Source organism: Eumetopias jubatus, unplaced genomic scaffold (assembly GCF_037043125.1).
Source record: "Eumetopias jubatus isolate StellerSeaLion01/CBP00866 unplaced genomic scaffold, mEumJub1_p1.0 scaffold_10, whole genome shotgun sequence".
Classification (NCBI taxonomy): Eukaryota; Metazoa; Chordata; class Mammalia; order Carnivora; family Otariidae; genus Eumetopias; species Eumetopias jubatus.
In genome coordinates, this window is record NW_028274816.1 from 62,478,232 (window position 1) to 62,500,899 (window position 22,668).

The following is a 22,668-nucleotide window of genomic DNA, read 5'->3' on the forward strand; positions in this document are numbered from 1 at the left end:
GAAGTTTTACATCTACCACAAAAGTGAGAGGAAGGTACAGAGATTTTCCATACACTCCCTGACCCCATATATGTCCCTGGTTGATCTAAGGAGCGGACAAATCCCAGTCACGATCCATCCCACTTGTGTTGTCTTTGTTGTTGCTGTTGTTGAAATTGGCAAGCTTACTCTAAAAATAATACAGAAATGCAAAAAATATAGACTATCCAAACCAATCTTGAAGAATAACGTATTGACAGACTTGCCATAAATAACATACATATGATTCAGGGTCATCTCATCTATCTTGTGAATTTTCTTTTTATTATTTTGCCCAATTTTCTATTTGGCTTTTGGCCCCTCTCTTGATTTTAAATAATTCTGACGCTATCCCTCTATCTGTGCTATTTTTATTTCCCCTTGAATCTTTTCTGTACATCCAGGAATACTTCTTCCCAGGGCAAACTCTGAAAATAAAGGACAGCCTGGTTGACCGATGAGGGACAAGGGAGGAGGGCTCTCTGGGTGATTTGGGAAGCATATAATGAGCTCTTGGGGAGTCACGTGGACATTAGAGATGCTCACAGGTTCTGAGGTAAGATAGACTAACTTCAAGTGGGATATCCTCCAGATGTAGAAGATGTGGGGCCCTAAGTAACAGGAATTGTGTTATTTAAGTCAAGGGAGAGACCAGTTTCCAGATCAAATGGAGATGGTCAGTATGAGCTAATCATGGTGTCAGCCTGATTCTGGAAACAGGAAATGCCCATTTGGAAATACTGTAACTGGAACCCTTGACCCAACATTCAGTTTCTTTTTTTTTTTTTTTTGATGATTTATGGTTTTATTTATTATTATTACTATTTTTATTATGCTCAGTTAGCCAGCATATAGCACATCGTTAGTTTTTGACGTAGTGTTCAACAATTCATTAGTTGTGTATAACACCCAGTGCTCATCACAACACGTGCCCTCCTTAATACCCATCACCCAGCTACCCCATCCCCCTACCCCCGTCCCTTCTGAAACCCTCAGTTTGTTTTCCGAAGTCCATACATTGAGTTTCAATTCCACCACAGATGGCAACTTTGACTCTGAACTTAGATTCTTCCACAGGGAACATAGAAACTTCTCTCTGCCTGTTGTTTAGCAGATTTTCAGGAACTTTAAATTAATTACCAAAAATTACCATTAATTGCCAGAAGAGGCTGGTGAAGACTTGCAATGGGGATAAAATTTGCTTCTCATTAGAGACGCCCCAGATTCTCCAGGCAGACAGTGTTCCTGAGACACAGCTGACATGGTAATGTCATCTCTGTGGGGAGATGAGGTCTAGGGACCCTGTCCCTATAACTGTGGCTCATCCTGATTGACACTTCCCTGCACCGAACTCTGGAGCAAGGACCAGCCAGGTGAGTGCTTTCTTATGTTCAGTCTCACGGCAAAAACCAGGAGACAAGTAGTCTCCAACAGGAGAGGAACTCAGAACTGGGTTTGTGTAGTAAGGTTGTAGAGGACAGGTACTAAACCTGCCTGCGCTCTGGCTGGGTTGGTGGCTGGGGACATGTGTTGGGGAGTGTCTCTGGGTAGGACCACAGTGGAGAGAGTCACTGTAGATCTCTGTGTCCTAGAGTCCTTGACAATGAGGGAAAAAAGACGGGGATCTCTTAATCTGAGCCAAATTTTGGATGAGCAGAGTCGCTGACCTCCTCAACCATGTACAGAAGAGTCTGCTTATTTTCTCAGACCTAACAGATTTTACGCTTGTGTATGAATACGTGTAGAAAATTGATGTGCAGAATTCAGGTTATAACTTCAAAATGCTGACATAAATAAGGTCCACTGACACACCCATACACATACAGAGAGATATTCACAGAGAAAAACAGTCTATGGTGTAATGATATTAGGATTTAATGACCCTATTTTTTTTTTTTTCCTTTCTGAAATCCTACTGCAGTAGAATGCAATTGCTTCTGTATTCTTCTGGAGATTTGGGGGGTCATTTTTCTTTGTTTTGTAGTGTGTGTGTGTGTGTGTGTGAGAGAGAGAGAGAGAGAGAGAGAGTGTTGCTCTGCGTGTGTGTGAAGCATCAAGGAGAAAGAGAAAAAATGTGAGATGAATTATATTTAATTTTCAAGTCTCAGAAGTAGGTTGGTGGAACATACCTGATCCATTTTTCCCATTTGACATTGTAATACCTTTTACTTCATATTGTAGTGATGGGTAATCAAAACAAGGAAACAAATATTTTGTACCATAATTATGTTTCTACTGCTATTATTACTTCTAACACTATATGGGAACTAACTTTGTTTTGGCCACTGCGATCAACAGTTGACATGAAATTCACGTTGTGTTCACTCTGAGGTCATTTAGGGTCATGTTGCTTAATCAGAAGGCTACTGATTTTTTAGAAGGTATATCATATTCAGTCACTCTGATGAATAATATTAAGCATTCTCAAAAGCTGACTGTTGCAAATTTAATGAGTTAGATAATCTTATACATTTGAACATGAGTTTGCATTTTTCTACTTCATTATCTTAGGTTAATGAATTATGGTGACAGAATAATGATAAATTCGAAGAGCGGTACAGTGTGACCACCTCCTTTCACTTATTTATTTACTAAGTGCATGTTACTTAACACTTTTTGAGGATGAATCATATTTTTTCATAAGACAAGCATGGTTCTTAAGTTTATGTTAGTTTACATTCTGGTGAAGAGTCAGAACATAAAAGTAAATACAAACCATGAGGGACTCTTAACTCCAGGAAACAAACTGAGGGTTGCTGGAGGGGAGGTGGGTGGGGGGACGGGGTAACTGGGCGATGGGCATTAAGGAGGGCACGTGATGTGATGAGCACTGGGTGTTATACGCAACTGATGAATCACTGACCTCTACTTCTGAAACTAATAATACACTGCATGTTGATTAGTTGAATTTAAATAAAATAAAATTTAAAAAAGTAAGTAGAAGTATAAAGTAATAATGTGAAATTGGTGTCTGTGGCATGTTCTCCAGGTCAAGTCTCCCGTGGAATATGACTGTCTCCCTTTCCAGGAGAAGAAAAGGCTCAGAATCCCTTTATGAGGTCCTGTAATTAGGAAGAGTCCTCTCGAGGCACTGACAGAGCCTGCTCTGCTCTTCACTCCAGGCCACTCTGCAGCCCTCACCATGTCTTTTCAGAACAATGCCCGAAGAACCACGGGGGAAAAGGCTCTGAAAACCATCCTGTTTTTCCAGATGGGCATTGGGGCTCTGGCCAATGTCACCCTCTTCTTCCGTAACGTCTCTCCAGTCTGGCACGGACACAAGCAGAGGCCTCCCCACACGATTCTCACCCACATGGCTGTAGCCAATCTCTTGGATTTTGTCTCTGCCGGGATTCCCTACATGAAGGCAGCTTTTGTTTTGAGGAAGCCCCTGTCCAGTCTTGGGTGTAAATTTGTATATTATATACACAGAGTGGCTCGCAACACCACCATGTGCTCCACCTGCATCCTGAGCACCTATCGGTTCCTCACACTCATCCCGGGGAGGATGGTGTGGACCATGCTCAGAGGACAAGCCCCCAAGGTCATTCATCCCTCCTGTTGCATCTGCTGGATGTTCAGTATCTTCCTGAATACCTATGTTCCCGTGAACATCACTGATGCACAGCAAGTGGGAAATAGTACTGACACCCAAGGGAAGTGGTTCTGCTCATCCTTGGATCCCAGTGCAAACATGGTCATCCTGTGGGTTGCTGTGGATGCTATGTTTATTGGCCTCATGGTCTGGTCCAGTGGTTCCATGGTGCTGCTCCTGCACAGGCACCACCAGAGAGTGCGGTATATTCACACCCCCAACAGCTCCCACAGACACCACCTGGAGACCAGAGCTGCCCACACCGTCCTGTTGCTGGTGGCCACCTTCGTCAGCTTTTATGTGCTGAATTCCATTGTCACTTTTTATGTTGCTGCCTTTTTAGATTTCCATCTGTGGTTGATACAGACCTCTAGTATTTTGGCTTTATGTTTCCCCGCTTTTAGCCCCTTCCTGCTGATCCTTCACAACCCTGGGCCTCCTAGGTCCTGCTCTTGAGTTGTTAGAGATCAGATGTAAATGTGTGGAAGACAGCTTTGATAACCGCGATCACTCTATTCGGTGACCATTTACTTGGCACCAGTGTTTTATACAACCTCCGCGGTGATCTTAGAGGGTAAATCTGATACTGGGGCTGCCCTGGGAGATCTCAAAGTCAACTCACCAATTATGAACTTAAAACAAACATACAAAACTGTTAAGGAAACATGTCTTCCCTCTCAACAGGGCAGATGCTGAAACAAAGCTTCTTTCTTCAGGAATATTCAAAGTGTTTCTGCAAATTTTATCTCAGTGTGGGCACGGTGAACACCTGGCATACATTCGTGCACAATCTAATATTGATACAGGTAAATACCACGCCGGGGGGGGTGCAGAGGCTTTGTTTCACAGATGCAGGTAAGAAACCTGGTAGATGGAGAGGTGTTTTCTGCCTGACTTGATTACTGCATTTCACTCCTATTTCTCTAATATGCTGTAGTCCGACACAGAAAATCAATGCTGTCCAGTGGGTTGCTTTGCCTTTATACCTTGTGGGTTTTGTTTACATGGCTGACCCTCAGTGAAGTTCATTGATTGCATAAATGAAGTAATATTAAGGAGGGTTTACAGCTGCCATCTATAAATTTGTTACTCGGATTTTCTAGTTTATCATTGAAGTACAGAAATTGGGGACTCAGTTTTTTTCTTTGTCCTATCTGCTTTTTTCTCTTTTTCCTTTTGCCTCCTTTTGGGACAGTCTGGTATTTTTAAAATTAATGGTGTTAAGGTATAACTATTTTTAGTGGTTGTTGTAGTTGTTTTATTTTATTTATTTTTTATTATGTTCAATTAGCCAACATACAATATGCCATTAGTTTTTGATGTAGTGTTCAGTGATTCATTAGTTGCATATAACACCCAGTGCTCATCACAAAACATGCCCTCCTTAATACTCATCACCCAGTTACCCCATTCCCCAACCCCTTCCCTTCTGTAACCCTCAGTTTGTTTCCTGGAGTCCAGAGTCTCTCATGGTTTGTCTCCCATGATTTCTTCCCATTCAGTTTTCCCTCCCATCCCCTATGGTCCTCTGCACTATTTCTTATATTCCACATATAAGTGAAACCATATGTAATTGTCTTTCTCTGCTTGCTTATTTCACTTAGCATAATCCTATCTAGTTCCATTCATGTCGATGCAAATGGTGGGTATCCATCCTTTCTGATGGCTGAGTAATATTCCATTGTACATATGGACCACATCTCCTTTATCCATTCGTCTGCTGAAGGGCATCTCGGCTCTTTCCACAGTTTGGCTCTTGTGGACATTGCTCGTTGTAGCTGTTTTAAAGTGGATTTCCAAGGTATTACATTCTAGTTTGAACTACTGTTGACCATTTCACAGAGTATGTAAGAATTTTATAATAGTGTAGTTCCATATACCTTATAATGTTTTATGATATTGTTTTTATAAATTTTTATTCTATGTATGTTATTACCCACAATTAATGCTATTATTTTTGCTGTCATGAGCCAGTTGTCTCTTAGAAAAAATAAGAAATGATAGAGTATAGATTACCCATGTATCCACATGATTGCCAATTCTGCTGATAATAATTCTTTTGTGTGTGTTTTCCTCTGGTATAATTTTCCTTCAGTATGAAGCACCTCCTTCAGGTTTTTTGAGGTACAGATTTGCTCTATGTGAGTTATTTCAGTATTTATCTAAATATATCTTTATCTCACTGTTTTTCCCATTAAATTATACAAAATGTCTATTTGAAAAAAGGTAATAAAATGCGATCAATAGGGATGCCTGGGTGGCTCAGTCGTTAAGCGTCTGCCTTTGGCTCAGGTCATGGTTCCAGGGTCCTGGGATCGAGCCCCACATTGGGCTCCCTGCTCAGCGGGAAGCCTGCTTCTGCCTCTTCCACTCCCCCTGCTTGTGTTCCCTCTCTCTCTGTGTCTCTGTCTGTCAAATAAATAAATAAAATCTTTAAAAAAATGTGATCAATAACAAAGATGTATTTAACACTATCCAACCTCATTTTAAAAGTTGAGAAATTCAACGCCTTTGAATTAATTTTATTTTTACAATTATTCATCTGATATCATTTCAAATATACATAATTTTATCCCTTACCCAAATACCCCAACAGTTAATACTTTACTACATTTGATGTATTAACTAATTTCTGTACATTTTATTCTGTTATCACCTTTTTTTTCCTGAACCACTTGAAAGCAATGTGGGTACACCCTGCACACTATCCTAAACTCACTGGTGTGGTTTTCCCTACAACAGAGACACTCCTGCAATAACAACATACTGTCCTTTGATTTAGAAAATCAGTGTAGACACACCACCACTGCTCTATCCATGGGTCATGCTCAAATTTTCCAATGGATCCGAAACATCTTTTCCTTTCTGGTTGGGATTACCCACCAGGAATGTGCACTTTGTTGCTGTGTCTCTTCCTTGTTCTCCAGTCTCAAACTGTTATTGCTGACTTTCCCTTTCTTTCATATCCTCGCCCCACTTTGTTCTGTTGAATGACCCTCCCCGTGGGTCTCTCTGGGCTTCCTCAAGACCAGACTCGGCTCACATTTCCTCGGTAGGAGGACCTGGGAAATGTTGCTGTTCTCTTCCCAGCGCTTCACACCAGGGCGTGCACGGTGTTCACCCATCCTAACAGTGCTCATGCTCACCTTGATCGCCTGGTCGGGTTGGCCTCTGCCAAATCTCTCCATCTTATGTGTGCCATTTGGTCTTTGCAACCGATTCAGCGCATTGTGGGGAGATGTCCTGAGATTGTCCCACTGTGCTCCTCCTCGTCACCTGACACTCACGTGCCTTAGCTATCACAGCTCCCATTGGAACAGCCAACAATAGGATGGTTCTCTAACATCAGCCCTCAACACTAATTAGTAGGACTCTACTGAAGGAAGAGGCTTCCCTTCACCCCATGTATTTATTTAATCATTCATTCATTCTCTTTTATTCATGTCCAAAGGATTCCTAAATTCCTGTATGGTTCAATGGATTGCACCGTGATGCAATCATTATCCGTTTTCATGTTCATGTCGTCCCAGATTGGCCAGTGGAAGATCTGTATAGCTGCATGATTTAACAAAAGGAATCATTGTAGGCTCATCTTGTGCTGTTCCAGATGTAGCCCTCGTATCTACCACTTCACCAAAGAATAAGATCCCTTCAATGGAGGTTGGTTGCTGGAAACCAAGACCTGCTTTTATTTTTTTTTAATTTTTTTTTTAAAGATTTTATTTATTTATTTGAGAGAGAGAGAATGAGAGATAGCACGAGAGGGAAGAGGGTCAGAGGGAGAAGCAGACTCCCTGCCGAGCAGGGAGCCCGATGCGGGACTCGATCCCAGGACTCCAAGATCATGACCTGAGCCGAAGGCAGTCGCTTAACCGACTGAGCCACCCAGGCGCCCCCCAAGACCTGCTTTTAGCTTTGTGCTTTGCTACCAGTGTGCATTTGCTTCTGGGACCTCTCAGCAAAAACTCATAATTAGGTTTCATACATGTGCACACATGCATGTGTGTAATGAACAAAGAGTTATTCACATATGAGTTATTCATATTTGAATTCCTCCCATCAGAACCAGCCCCTAGGATTCATTCTCGCTTCTCCCTGTTCTCTGCTTATAAATATTTCCTCCAACAGTGAGAAACCTGTATTACATTCTATTTGCTCAACACTTACATGCTCGAGGATCCCACTCATAACCACAGTGCCTGAATTCTCTGCCTACTTTCCCCCACTCCTCCAGTGCCTTCCTGCAATGCAGGTTTGCTTCTACTATTCCTTCCCACGGCTCCCCTACCTCCTCACCACTTGCATCCCCGGGTGTGTGGTGACTAAAACACACAACTATACAGGTGTTTTGCCCACTTCTGTCCTCACTGCCCTGCAATCTAGAGGGTTCCCATGCTACCACCAGGGTGCCTCCGCAGCTCTGCCAACTGCTTGGGAGCCTGAGAGGGGGAAGGACATGGCAAGAGAGGGATGAATAGGGGAAAGAGAGAGAAGGAGAGAAGGAGGTGTCACCCTAATTTCTGAAGGTCTTTCTTACTGGATGCAAAATTCTAGGCTGACCCTTGGCTTCTTTCCTTTCGTTTGCCCAAGATTACACAGCTGGAGTGGCAGAGCTAGCAACCAAAGATAGATGGGTCTGGTAGCTACTAATAAATGTAGAAGGAATGATGGAATTAGAATATCATTGATTGACAACCACCATAGAAAAAAATTATTTGATAGTTTTTTTTTTTTTAATTCTCTGACATTTTCGTGTGGCCAGATCTAGAAGGATCCATTTTACTTCGGCCCCAAGGTAGTTTTGGTGGGATTTCATTTCAGTCCTCACATCTGGCCACCCAAAGGCCATGACAGTTTCTGCCCTGACTTCCATCCACTCCCATATGCCACACTTTCCAATCCATAGAATGTGCTGCCTTGAACCATCCAAGGACAGGTCTTGGGCTCAGCATTTTCATGTGGCTGTGACGGGCAGGGTTTCTCTTGGTTCCACATACAATTTTACTGGAACCAGAGGCCTTAACTCCAGATTCTTCTAGTTTTGGCACTTGAGAGAACCTTCAAGTTCAAATACCTGTCTTGGGTAATAAGTCTCTGCAACTGACACCAAATCCTATCTCCGTAAGGAATCAGCTCCGTAGAAGGAAAATATGACGAGTGTAGCTCTGTGGAAAGCAAGCAAAGGGAACTAAGGGAGATGGTGGGTCTGACCACATCAAATGTTATCACAGTCAAAAGGACATCTGCAGAACCAAAATCATTGCTGTTGACCCAGATAAGCACAGGTCCACAATTATTGTGGAAATTGTTCTCGTTATAGTGACTGTAACAGATTACCCATTTGTTTGTCCTTTTTATTAAGGCATACAAATTTACCTCTGGGCTATGAGATCTTATGTTCCTAACAGTAAAGCACACAATCCATTAGGTGATTCAACATTTTATGAATCAGAACAGAGATCCAACCACATCAACCACGGTGCCATTTTTAAACATTTCTGCTTTATTCATGCTCTCAAATAATCATTATCTTCTTTTAATGCTTGTAGTTGATGATGTTTAATTAGTTTACCTGCACAATTGGAGTGAAGAGGTTTGAAGTGGTCGACTGGGACATTCCAAAAGGCAACAAAGAAGCGATGATATGACACTCCTATGGTGAGCTCTCCCCACTTGTTCATTCCTCTTTGAATGCATTAACTGATAAAGGTTTTCACCCCATGAATGCATCATCATAGCGATGTCTGTTAACAGGAACAGCCAACTGTTTCTAGCCAGAGTATAATTATCGTTCTTTAGGGGAAGGAAATATGAGGGAGATATAAATGAAACTAGATCTGCTCAGTGTAAATGATCGTTTAAAGTAGACAAGGTGTTCCTGAAGGGTGTGTGTGTAAGGGGAGGTTGTGATGCTATTGTCTACAGTTTTGTGTGCTTGAAAATGTCCATTAAAATTTGTATTTTATTTTTTTAAAGTGTTTTAACTTTTAAAAAATTTTTAAGTAATCTCTACATCCAACGTGGGGCTCAAACTCATGACCCCAATATCAAGAGTTGCACATTCCTCTGACTGAGTCAGCCAGGGGTCCCTAAAATTTGTATTTTATTTTTTAAAGATTTTATTTATTATTTGTTTGAGAGAGAGTGAGAGAACGAGTATGAGCAGGGGGAGCGGCAGGGGGAGAGGGAGAAGCAGACTCCCTGCTGAGCAGGGAGCCCGATGCGGGGCTGGATCCAGGACCCTGAGATCATGACCTGAGCCAAAGGCAGATGTTTAACTGACTGAGCCACCCAGGCATCCCTAAAATTTATATTTTAATGAGCAAATGTTAAATAGTGCTCTTTGAAATTATAAATGTTCAAACTAATATAAAATATTGTGGGTGAAATATAGTGTTAAAGAATTAGCCCTAAAAATAGAATAAAAAAGATGAGGTCATAGTCAATAGTAAACAAAAGACAGCAAAAAGAATAATTTCTTGGTGAAAAGACTGTTGGAAACCCATGGGGAGTGTATGGTTGTCCCAGGGGTTGGGGGCACTGTGGGCTTTCGGATACCAGGGTGGGTGGTGGGCACTGGAAGTCTGAATTCCTTTGTTATCACTTATTTCTCCTATATGGCTTTGCCCTTAGCAAAGTGTGTAGGCTCAGGAATGCTTCACCCCTGTGCAAATGATCCAGAATAAAGAGGGGAGTCTGGTTACACAATGAGAGGCACAGGAGGCAGGCTGAATGGGGACTTGGAAGGGAAATTATCATCTTGTTTGGAGTCATGTGGGGATTAGGGATACCTGTATTTTGAGGTGGGAAAGATGCTTTCAAAATGGGGTATTTTCCAGACTAAAAAGACCTAGGGCCATAAACAGCAAGAAGCATGGAATTTAAAGTCATGTTAAGACCAGAGTCCTGACCCGGTGAGGATGGTCAATATTTTGGAAAGATGAAAAAGCACTGAGGAACATACCCCATTGGAAATACAGTAAAGGGAGCCCTCTACGGAGCTTTCCTGGTGTAACTGGAAGCTGGCCCCCCACACACAGAGGGCAGGAAGGGACCGAAGAAGGAGGCAGGCCACTCCAGGTTGGTAGATGGCAATTTCAATAAGCAAAAGGAACTTACATACGAGGCTTGTCTCGGCAGCAGCAAGATGAACGGATCCCTGAATCTGCCCTGCAAACCTAAGTTTATAAAGAGGTGCCAACTGGGCTCGGGCAGGTCTTTTCATCACATCACTATCTCAAGGCTATGCCCTTGGAGCAGCCTCTGGGAGTGGGAAAGGCAAGCAAATCCACATTCCAAGGCCAGGAGAGAGGATGAGGAGCCTCTGAGTGCCCAGGTGCAGCTCATGGGTAAGTGGGCGGCCACATCTTTTTTTTTTTTTTTGAGAGATAACGAGAGAGCATGAGCAAGAGCAGAAGGGGAGAGGAAGAGGGAGAGGGAAAGAGAATCTTAAGCAGGCTCCCTGCAGAGTGGCGAGACTAACACAGGGAAAGGGTGGAGGGAGGGAGGGCTCCATCTCGCAACCAGGAGATCAGGACCTGAGCTGAAATCGAGTTGGAAGCTTAACTGACTGAGCCACCTAGGTACCCCAGTGGTCACATCTTCTTCTTTTCTTTTTAAAGATTTTATTTATTTACGTGAGAGAGAGAGAGCACAAGCAAGAGCAGAGGGGGAGGGGCAGAGGGAGAGAGAAGCAGACCCCCCCCCGCCGCCCGAGCAGGGAGCCCAATGCAGGGCTCCATCCCAGGAACCTGGGATCGGGTCCTGAGCCAAGACAGACACTTAACTGACTGAGCCACCCAGGTGCGTGTGCCCCCCCACCTTTTAAAAAAGATTTTATTTATTTATTTGAGAGACAGAGCAAGAGCTAGAGAGAGAGAGAGCATGAGTGGGGGGAGTGGTCACATCTTCTTGTTCCCCAACGAGTTCTTGATGTGTTTTTCTGTGTCCCTTTAACTCCTGATTACAACTTTGGTTCTGAATATGGTTTTCCACAGGGAGCTAGAAAACTTTTTTTATGCCAGCTCTTTGGCTACCCCCCCCAATCTTCTTGTTAATTGCCAACAACTGTCCTTAATCATCTGCAGAGAGTGATGGTGATTTGCACTGGGGATTAAATTAGCTCCTCGCTGGAGATGCCCCAGGCTCTCCATGCAGAGGGTCACCAAGACTACAGCTGACATGGTAAGGGCATCTCTGTGGGGAGATCGGGTCCAGGAACCCTGTCCCTGTAACTGGCTCGTTGTGATTGACACTTCCCTGCACAGAGCTCTGGAGCAAAGACCAGCCAGGTGAGTGGTTCCTTCTGTTCAGGGCAAAACCCAGGAGAGCAGGAACTTGGGGATGTGGTTGGGCACCAACATGGATTGGGCAGGACGCACGCCAACCCTGCCTCACTCTGAGCAGCTGCATCTATGCCACAGCTGGGTGGAGGTGTGAATTAGGGAGCACAGAGGGGGGTTTTTAGAGGGGTCATAGGAGGCCTTACTGCATGAGACTCAAGTCAGATCTTTTGCCAATAAGGAAGGTTCCATGGGATCCGTTGAGGCTACAGTAAAACCCAGCACCCTGGAGTGCCAGGGAATTTGCAGGTCATTATACTTCAAAGGACAGACCAGCATAAATTTGCTGTATTTCCTCCTGCTGTTGTTGGAGGTGATACAGAACAGTAGGAGGTGCTGTTTGCTCCCTGTGTCCAGACACTATGGCTGAAGTATCTACCAGTGGATCAGGAGACGACTCCTCACCCAGCTCAGTGTAGGGGGAAGAGAAAAGCTATAGGAGTAAAGAAACAAACAGGGATATGATGATGGAGAATGGCGGTCAGGCGTCTGTGAGCAGGTGCAGCTGGGTGGGCTGGAGCTGGAGAAGGTGTGAGACATGGGAGGTGATGGGAGGAGGGGCTTCCAGGAGGAGAATGAACGTGGGTTGTGTGATGAAGTGAAAACACGTCTCTGGTTCTTTGTAGGGAAGTGAATTCAGCTGACTATAGGAATGGATGGGAGAGGAGTGGGAAATGCAGTTGGCTGCCTGACTGTGGATGTCCCGCCTCACGCTCCTGCCAGTGGTGAGTAGAGAAATGAGAATCTTTTCCAAAAGCCAGCTCTGGGTTGCATCAACCTTTTCCATTGTTTTTCTGGTTTCATTGTCATTATTTCTGTCCTGCCATTTGTTATTTCCTTCCCTCTAAGTACTTTGGGCTGAGGTTTTTTTTTTTTTTTCTTTCCCTTGAGGTATAAACTGAGGTGGCTTATTAAGATCTTTGTTTCTTCTTCTTTTTCTTTTTTCTTTTTTTTATTAAAGATTTTAAGTAATCAGGGTGCCTGGGTGGCTCAGTCAGTTAAGCATCTGCCTTCGGCTCAGGTCATGATCTGGGGGTCCTGGGATCGAGCCCAGCGTCAGGCTCCCTGCTCAACGGGGAGTCTGCTTCTCTCTCTCTCTCTACCTCTCCCCCAGCTTGTGCTCTCTCTCACTCTCTCTCAAATAAATAAAATAAAATCTTAAAAAAAAAAGATTTTAAGTAATCAATACACCCAACATGGGGCTCAAACTTACAACCTGGAGACCAAGTGTTTCATGCTCCACCGACTGAGCCAGCCAGGCGCCCAGATCTTTCTTTTTTCTTAAGGTAGGCGTTTATCGCTATAAACATTCCTCTTAGAATGGTTTTTGCTGAATCCCCTACATTTAGTGTGTTGTGTTTCCCCTTAGGCTTGTCTCAAAGTATTTCTTGGTTTCCCTTTGATTTCTTCTTTGCCCCATGGGTTGTTCAGGAGTGTGTTGTTGAATCTGTGTATGTTTGTGAATTTTCCTGTTTTCTGTTGTTACTGATCACTAGTTTCATGCCATTGTGGTCAGAAAAGATACTCGATATGATGTCAGTCTTTGTAAATCTGTTAAGACTGTTTTGGGACCTAACCTATGATCTTTCCTGGTGAATACTCTGTGCATGGAAGCAGGTGTACTCCGCCACTGTTGGGCGGATGGTCAAGATGTCTGTAGGTCAAGGGGGTCTATTGTGTGTTTTGGGGGCAATGCTTCCTCACTGATACTCTGTCTGATGATTCTGATGATCTGATGATCTGTGTTGAAAGTAGGGGTATTGCTTATACTTTAAATAAGTAGAAAAGGGCCCTTCTATCTTTGTTTAACTTGATGCAGTAAGTGGAGAGAGAAAATTTTAGTAAGATGAACTCTGGTTCATTTTCAAGTCACAAAATAGTGTGAGTGTTGGAATGCATCTAGTCTGTTCTTCCCATTTTACGCGTCATTTTTCTTCCCTTGTATCCCTGGTAGTGGTAGGTAATCAAAACAAGGCAACAACCCCTATCATAAAAATAATTCTTCCCACCACTTAATGAGAACTTTGTTCTAGCCATTGTGATCAATAATTGACATGAAATCTGCTGTGCATATCCACATGAGGTTTAAGTGGTGTTCCATATTAAAGCAAACTTTACTTTTCTTTTTTTCTTTTTTAAAAAATTTTATTATGTTAGTCACCATGCAATACATCATTAGTTTTTGATGTGGTGATCCACAATCCATTGTTTTCGTATAACACCCTGTGCTCCATGCAGTACATGCCCTCCTTAATACCCATCACCAGGCTAACCCATCCCCCCACACCCCTCCCCTCTAAAACCCTGTTTGTTTCTCAGAGTCCATCGTCTCTCATGGTTCATCTCTCCTTTTCAGTGAGAAAACAGATGCACAGAGTGGTGACGCTCCCCAGGTGGGACTAAGCTTGTAAGTGGATGATTGTAACCCACAGTAAGAGCTTTCAGGATGCAGAGGATGGAATCTCGTCTGCTCAAGGATTAAGCCTCTGACCCACGGTTCCACTGTCATTCCCATGTCACAAATGAGAGAACAGGTTCTCAGAGCTCAAGGATGTGTCCTAATGTCCCAGCACCATTAATTATCATTGGGGGAATATAAAACAAAACCCGTACTGGGTGAGTCCAAAGCTGATAGTCACAAGGTAATCACTATGCTGTTTCCTGTCTTGTCTACACAACAGTCCCCTAACATGGACCCAGTTTTCCCAAAGAGCAAGAAACTCGGAGATGTTTTTCTCAATATCACTTATTTTTCCTTTCTCACTGTGGCTTCTGAATCCTACAGTAACAATTAGGATTATTGCCTTTGGAAGACTTCACACCTTTTACCAGAATAGGTCCGTCTTTCTCTTGTATGTCACAGAACCTTCTTTTTCACTCATAAGGGCTCAGATCAATCTTTATTTTAATGGACCACCCAAATGTGCTATGGTTGCTTTTGAGCTAAGGTACCTAGTTTAATTGGTTCTGGATTTTATAAATGAGAATCAAAGACTCAGAGAAAATGTAGGAACTCAAAAACTCAGATGTAAATCAATTTGTGCAATGGTTTAATGATAGAAGAGTTTTACTAGCTTTATTGAGGTGTAATTGACTAATAAAACTGCTTATAGTGAATGTACAACTTGATAGGTTTTTAAAAAAATTTTAGTTCACAGTGTAATACTGGTTTCAGGAGTAGAATTCATTGATCACAAGAAATAGAATTCAGGGCTCATCATAAGAAGTGTCCTCTTTAATACCTGTCTTGATTGGCTGTTTTGAGTCACGTTTACTTTTTCGTGTGGACTGAGGTGAGTGGGAGACCACTTCAAAACTCTCCAGGAACTGACTTGTCAACAAGTTACAATCTGTGGAATTATTATAACTAGAATTCTTCGGCCAGTAGGGATATTTTCTATACTGAAATAGAATATCTGAAGACATTTTAGGGACATGTTGTGTATTCAGATGGCTACTGACTTTTTGAAAAGCATTTTGTGTACTGTCACTCTAACATATCATATCGAGTCCTCAGAAGGTGAATATGTATTCTCTTGTAATTTTAGTTAAATAAAATCTTTAAAAAAATTATTTGACAGAGAGAGACACAGTGAGAGAGGGAACACAAGCAGGGGGAGAGGGAGAGGGAGAAGCAGGCTTCCCGCCGAGCAGGGAGCCCAATGCGGGGCTCTATCCCAGGACCCTGGGATCATGACCTGAGCCGAAGGCAGACGCTCAATTACTGAGCCACCCAGGCGCCCCTAGTTAGATGAATCTTCTAATCTGTATATTTTTGTATTTCCATTTAACTTTATTAATGCATTATAATGGCAGGATGGCAATGAATTATAAAGATGGTACACTGTATTCTTGTTGTCTCGTTCCACATATTCACTCATGAAGTACATCTTTATTTTATACCCATTATATGTCAGCCATATTTTTTGACCAAGACAGGCGTGCTTCCTAAGTTCATGGACTTTACATTCTGATGGGGAGACAGAACATAAAAGTAAATAGAAATACAAAGTAATAATATGCAATTGGTGTCTATGACATGTTCTCCAGGTCGAGTATCCTGTGGAATATGACTGTATCTCCATTTTCAGGAGAAGAAAAGGCTCAGAATCCCTTTATGAGGTCCTAGAACTAAGAAGAGTCCTTATGCTGGGACTAACAGCCTACTCTTCACTCCAGGCCACTCTGAAGCCCTCACCATGTCTTTTCAGAACAACGCCCTAAGAACCACAGGGGAAGAGGCTCTGAAAACCATCTTGTTTTTACAGATTGGTGTTGGGTCTTTGCCAGTGTCCACTTCTTCTCCCGTAAGGTCCCTCCAGTCTGGCATGGACACAAGCAGAGGCTCTTCAACATGATGCTCACCCACATGGCTGTAGCCAATCTCTTGGTTCTTCTCTCCACTGAGATTCCATTCCACTCACAGTGGCGGCTTTTGTCTTTAGGCAACCCCTGTCCACTCTTGGGTGTACACTTGTCCATTACATCCACCAAATGGCTTGCAGCACCACCTTGTGCTCCACCGGTGTCCTGAGCACCTTTCAGTATGTCTTTCTCTTCCCCAGGACAGCAGGGAGGATGCTCAGAGGATGAACCCCCAAGGTCATTGGTCCTTCCTGTTCATCTGCTGGATCTCCAGTGTCTTAATTAATATCTATGTTCCTGTGAAAGTTACTGGTCTACAGGACACATATAACCATACCCAAGGCAAATGGTTTTGCTCATCCTTAGGTCCTAATACAAGTCTTGTCTTCTTGTGGTGCATCTCTGATGCCATGTTTGAGTGGCCTCATAGTCTGATCCAGTGGTCCCACGGTGCTGCTCCTGCACAGGCACCACCAGAGAGCACCGTGTATTCACATCCCCAATGGTTACTGCAAATTCCCCCGGAGACCAGAGCTGCCCATACCGTCCTGATGCTGGTGACCACATGTGTTGTCTTCTACATGCTGAATTCCGTTTTTGCTTTTTATGATATTACTTTAATAGGCTCTTTCCTATGGTTGATACATACTTCTCATGTTTTGGCTTCATGTTTTCCTACTATTGGTCTCTTACGGCTGATCCTTAGGGATTCTGTAGCTCCTAATTTCTGCTTTTGAATGTTGAAAATGACTGTTAACCTTAATTTATAGAAGTCAGCTTCAACAATAGCCATGATTATACTGTTCAGTAATCATTCACCAAATGCCAATTTTTTTTTACAAGAAATACACATGATTTTTTTACATCTTTATTTGAAATTGACATATAACAATGCAAGTCTAAGGTGTGCAACATATTAATTTGACATATTTACATCAATGTATGATTATCAAGGTAGGATTAGCTAACACCTCTGTCACATGATGTAATTATAACTAGAAGTTTGTACCTTTTGACCCCCTCCCCACCTACCAACTACCAATATGTTAAATCTGTTCTCTGTATAAGCTCATTTTTATTTTAAAATTCTACATATGAGTTCATATAATTTCTTTTTGTCTTTGACTTACTTCACTTAGTACAATACCCTCAAGATTCATCCATGTTGTTGCATATGGCAAAATTGCTTTTTAAAAAAGATTTTATTTATTCATTTGACAGACAGCGAGAGAGGGAATACAACAGGGGGAGTGGGAGAGGGAGAAGCAGGCTGGGGCTCGATCCCAGGACCCTGGGATCATGACCTGAGCTAAAGGCAGATGCTTAACAACTGAGCCACCCAGGCACCCCACAAAATTGCTTTTTTATGGCCAAATAATATTCCATTGTACATAAGTACCACATCTTGTTTATCCATTTGCCCATCAACGGACACTTAGGTTACTTCCATATCTTGGCTTTGGTATCAAGGTAAATTTCACCTCATAAAATGGGTTTGGATGTGTTCCTTCCCCTTCAGTTTTTTGGAAGAGTTTGAGAAGGGTTGGTATTCATTTTTTAAATGATTGGAAGAATTCAGCAGTTGTGCCATCTTGTTCTGGGCTTTTCATTTTTAGAAGATCTTTGATTACTGATTTAATCCTCTTGTTATAGATATGTTCAAACTTTCTTTTGGAGTCAGTCTTTTTTTTTTTTTTTATGTTATGTTAGTCACCATACAGTACATCATTAATTTTTGATGTTTTGGAGTCAGTCTTGTAGTTCTCTAGGAAATTATTAATTTTTCTAGGTTATACAGTTTTTTCGGCAATTGTTCCTTCTATTTTCTTGTGATCCTCTTCATTTCTGTGACATCTGTTGTAATGTCCTCAGTTTAATTTCTGATTTTACTTACTTTTAAAAAAACCCACTCTCATTGTTGGTTTTTCTTTTTCTCTTCTCTGTTTTGTTTATATCTGCTCTCATCTTTATTATTTTCTTCCTCTTGATAAATTTGAATTCAGTTTGTTGTAATTTTTATAGTTCCTTGAGGTGTAAAGTTAGATTATTTACTGATTCTATTTTTTTAATGTAGATGCTTATCACTATAAACTTGCCTCTTAGTACTGCTTTTGCTGCATCCCATACATTTTTTAAAAAGATTTATTTATTTGAGATAGAGAGCACAAGCAGGGGGAGCAGCAGGGAGAGGGAGAAGCAGACTCCCCTCTGAGCAAGGAGCCTGACTTAGGACTCGATCCCAGGACCCTGAGACCATGACCTGAGCTGAAGGCAGATGCTTAACTGGCTGAGCCACCCAGGTGCCCCCGCTGCATCCCATAAATTTTGATATGTTGTGTTTTCATTTTCTTTCTTTCTAAATTTTTATTTAAATTCTAGTGAGTTAACATACAGTGCCGTATTGGTTTCAGGAGTAGAATTCAGTGATTTATCACTTACATCCGACACCCAGTGCTCATCAGAAGTGCCCTCCTTAATGCCCATCCCCCATCTAGCCCATCCCCACTGTTTTTATTTTCATTTGTCTCATGATATTTAAGAAAATTCTCTTTTGTTTGGCTTTTTTGTCCAAGAGTGTGTTGTTTAATTTCCCCATATTTGTGAATTCTCCAGCTTTCCTTCTCTTATTGATTCCTAGTTTTATTCCACTGTGGTCAGAAAAGATACTTGGTAGGATTTCAATCTTCCTAAATGTTTCATACTTGCTTTGTGATAATATGGGATCCGTCATGGAGACTGTTCTGTGTACAGTGGAGAAGTTCTTTTGCCATTGGGCAAAGTGTTCTACGTTGGCTCCACTTGGTCTATAGTGTTGTGCAAGTTTGCTGTTTCCTTACTGATGTTCTGTCTGGATGTTCTATCCATTATTGAAAGTGGGATACTGAAGTCACTGATATTCTGTTGCTATATATTTCTTCACTCAGATCTGTCAGTGTTTGCTTTATATATTTAAGCCCTCTGGTGTTGGGTGCACATATGTTTATAATTGTAATATCTTCCTGGTAGATTGACCCTATTACTATGTAATCAATTTCCTTGTCCACTATGACAGTTATTGAATTATAAATCTATTTTATCCGATAAAAATATAGCCACCTCTTCTCTGTTACCACTTGGATGGAGTATCTTTTTCCATCCCTTCACTCGCAGCCTACGTTTGTCTTTAAATCTATAGAGTGACTCTTAAACACAGCATATAGTTGGATCTTATTTTATTTTGTATTTTTGACTGATGTGGGTCTCTTTATCGGCACAGGGGCCTACAGAACCCTCCCTCTCCCTCTCCACCCTCTTCCCTGTACAAATAAACTCCATCTTTCCCCCCCCCCCCCCCGCTCTGTCTGCTTTTCTGCTTGGGCCAGGGAGGCTCAGTCAGCCCCTAAGACTTGTGCCCCAGGACACAAAGACCAGCATCCCCTATGCATACACACCATACACACTCGCCTATGAGTCGAGGGAAACTAGGAGGCAGCAGGAGGGCTTGTAGAGGCCCTCAAGCTTCCACTAAGAGCTGAGCACAGTTGGTCAGTGAAGGTTGACTGCAGTATTGGGAGCAGCAGTGTGAGGAGCATGGGGTCGGGGGGCAGCTCCTAAAGGTGGGGCTGAAAGGAGCTGAGGCCACTGAGTGGGCCTCGGGGAGAAGTAGGGGAGGAAACCACCCAGGCCCTGTGTGGTCAGAGTGGGGCAGGACAGGAACCCCCAAAGCCACCAAATTAAGTGATCTTAGGGCTGGAAGAGGCAGACTCCTTCCTGTGGGAGCTGGTTCCCCCACCCAGCCCCCTCCAGGCAGGGTGACCTGGAAGGATGTGACAGTGAATGGTGGGGGCTCTGCTGCCCCAGGGCCACCTCAAGGTGGTCCAGATCTCACTGATCATCTCTTTAGCAATTTCCTTGCTTTGCCAGTCAAATGAGGCTTTCACAAGAGGGAGCCTGAAGCGAAGCCAAGTGCAGCATCCATGTTGGAGACACAGGTGTGCTCCTTGAAGGACTTCTTGGTGCCATGGAGCAGCTTCTCTTGTGTAGACTCAAAGCAGTGGTCCAGGCTCCAGGCTGTCTTCTGTCCCAGGTTCCAAATTAGGTAACTGTTAGGATGCTTGGCTCTGTGAGATTGAGGAGCTCTGACACTTGCTGCAAATAATCTGTCCCATACACCACCGTGGGCTCAGAGTCCCCCAACTCCAGTGGTAACAGGAAAGACGGAAACTCCAGCCAGTCCGTGGAGGGTGCCAGGACCTGCAGCTCTGCAATATTCATAGTTGGATCTTATTTTTAAAAATCCATTCAGCCACTCAGTCCTTTGGGGAGCATAATCCATTTATGTTTAAAGTAATTACTGATAGGTAAAGGGCTTCGTATTGTCATTGTGCTTTCTGTTTGTCCTGTAGCGCATTTGTGTCTCTTTTCCTCTCTTGCTGTCTTTCTTTGTGATTTTTAGATTACTGTAGTGATATTCCTTGATTCCCTTCACTTTTTCCTTTGTGTGTCTTCCATAGGTATTTTCTTCATGGTTACCCTCAGGCTTACATAAAATGTCCTATAGTTATAGTAGTCTATATTATTCTGGTAAGTTTGATTGCATACAACACCCTGCCCTCTTACTCCCCTCCCACACTCTGTGATACTGATGTGACAGTTTATATCCTTTTATATTGTGTATCCATTAACAAAAGTTGATAGTTATAATTATTCTTAATACTTTCTTTTAGCTTTTACTAAAACAAGTGATTTACACAATTCCATTAGAGTGGTAAAGTATTCTCTGTCTACATATTTACCTTTGCCAGTAAGTTTTATACTTTTGTTTTATGTTGCTGTTTGGTGTCCTTTTGTTTCAAATTAAGGAACTCTATTTTGCATTTTTTTCAAATTTTTTATGTTAGTCACCATACAACACATCATTAGTTTTTGATGTGGTGATCCACGACCCATTGTTTTCGTATAACATCCAGTGCTCCATGTAGTACATGCCCTCCTTAATACCCATCACGGGGCTAACCAATTCCCCCTCCCACCTTCCCTCTAAAACCCTGTTTGTTTCTCAGAGTCCATAGTCTGTCATGGTTCATCTCTCCCTCCGATTAACCCCCCGCTTCATTTTTCCCTTCCTTCTCCTAATGTCCTCCTTGCTATTCCTTATGTTCCACAAGTAAGTGAAACCATATGATAATTGACTTTCTCTGCTTGAGTTATTTCACTTAGCATCATCTCCTCCAGTCCCATCCATGTGGATGTAAAAGTTGGGTATTCATCCTTTCTGATGGCTGAGTAATATTCCATTGTATATGTGGACCATGTCTTCTTTATCCATTCATCTTTTGAAGGGCATCTCGGCTCTTTCCAGTTTGGCTATTGTGGAGATTGCTGCTATGAACATTGGGGTGCATATGGCCCTTTTCACTACATCTGTGTCTTTGGGGTAAATACCCAGGAGGGCAATTGCTGGGTCATAGGGTAGCTCTATTTTTAAATTTTTGAGGAACCATTTTTTAACATTCTTTTTATTATGTTCAGTTAGCCACCATACAGTATATCATTAGTTTTTGATGTCCTGTTCAATAATTTATTAGTTGTATATAACACCCACTGCTCATCACAATACGTGCCTTCCTTAATACCCATCACCGGGCTAACCCATCCCCCCACTCCCTTCCCTCTAGAACCCTCAGTTTGTTTCTCAGAGTCCATAATTTCTCATGGTTCGTCTCCCCCTCCAATTTCCCCCTCTTCATTCTTTAGTTTTTGCTGTGGTGTTCATCCTTTCTGATGGCTGAGTAATATTTCATTGTATATATGAACCATATCTTTTTTATCCATTCATCTGTTGAAGGGCATCTTGGCTCTTTCCACAGTTTGGCTATTGTGGACATTGCTGCTATGAACATTGGGGTGCATATGGCCCTTCTTTTCACTACATCTGTGTCTTTGGGGTAAATACCTAGAAGTGCAATTGCTGGGTCATAGGGTAGCTCTATTTTTTTTAATTTTATTATGTTAGCATACATTACATCATTAGCTTTTTTTTAAATTTTATTATGTTAGTTACCATACAATACAACATTAGTTTTTGATGTGGTGATCCATGATCCATTGTTTCCGTATAACACCCAGTGCTCCATGCAGTACGTGCCCTCCTTAATACCCATCACTGGGCTAACCAATCCCCCCTCTCGCCCTCCCCTCTAAAACCCTGTTTGTTTCTCAGAGTCCATAGTCTCTCATGGTTTGTCTCCGCCCCCGATCCCCCCCTTCATTTTTCCCTTCCTACTATCTTTTTTTTTTCTTTAACATATAATGTATTATTTGTTTCAGAGGTACAGGTCTGTGATTCATCAGTCTTACACAATTCAC

General features: G+C 42.4%; 1 protein-coding gene and 1 pseudogene across 1 annotated transcript; both read left to right on the forward strand.

Moving 5' to 3' along the window:
* Positions 1 to 3,160: 3,160 nt before the first annotated feature.
* LOC114202146 (vomeronasal type-1 receptor 4-like) lies at positions 3,161 to 4,069 on the forward strand. The gene has a single exon (XM_028095191.1). The coding sequence runs from the start codon at positions 3,161 to 3,163 to the stop codon at positions 4,067 to 4,069; it is 909 nt and encodes a 302-aa protein (XP_027950992.1).
* A 12,085-nt stretch (positions 4,070 to 16,154) lies between these two features.
* On the forward strand, positions 16,155 to 17,057 carry LOC114202170 (vomeronasal type-1 receptor 4-like; annotated as a pseudogene).
* The last annotated feature ends 5,611 nt before the right edge of the window (positions 17,058 to 22,668 follow it).

Bases quoted from the DNA above. Each gene is read 5' to 3' on its own strand.
- LOC114202146 (XM_028095191.1), top strand. From the start codon at position 3,161: ATGTCTTTTCAGAACAATGCCCGAAGAACCACGGGGGAAAAGGCTCTG.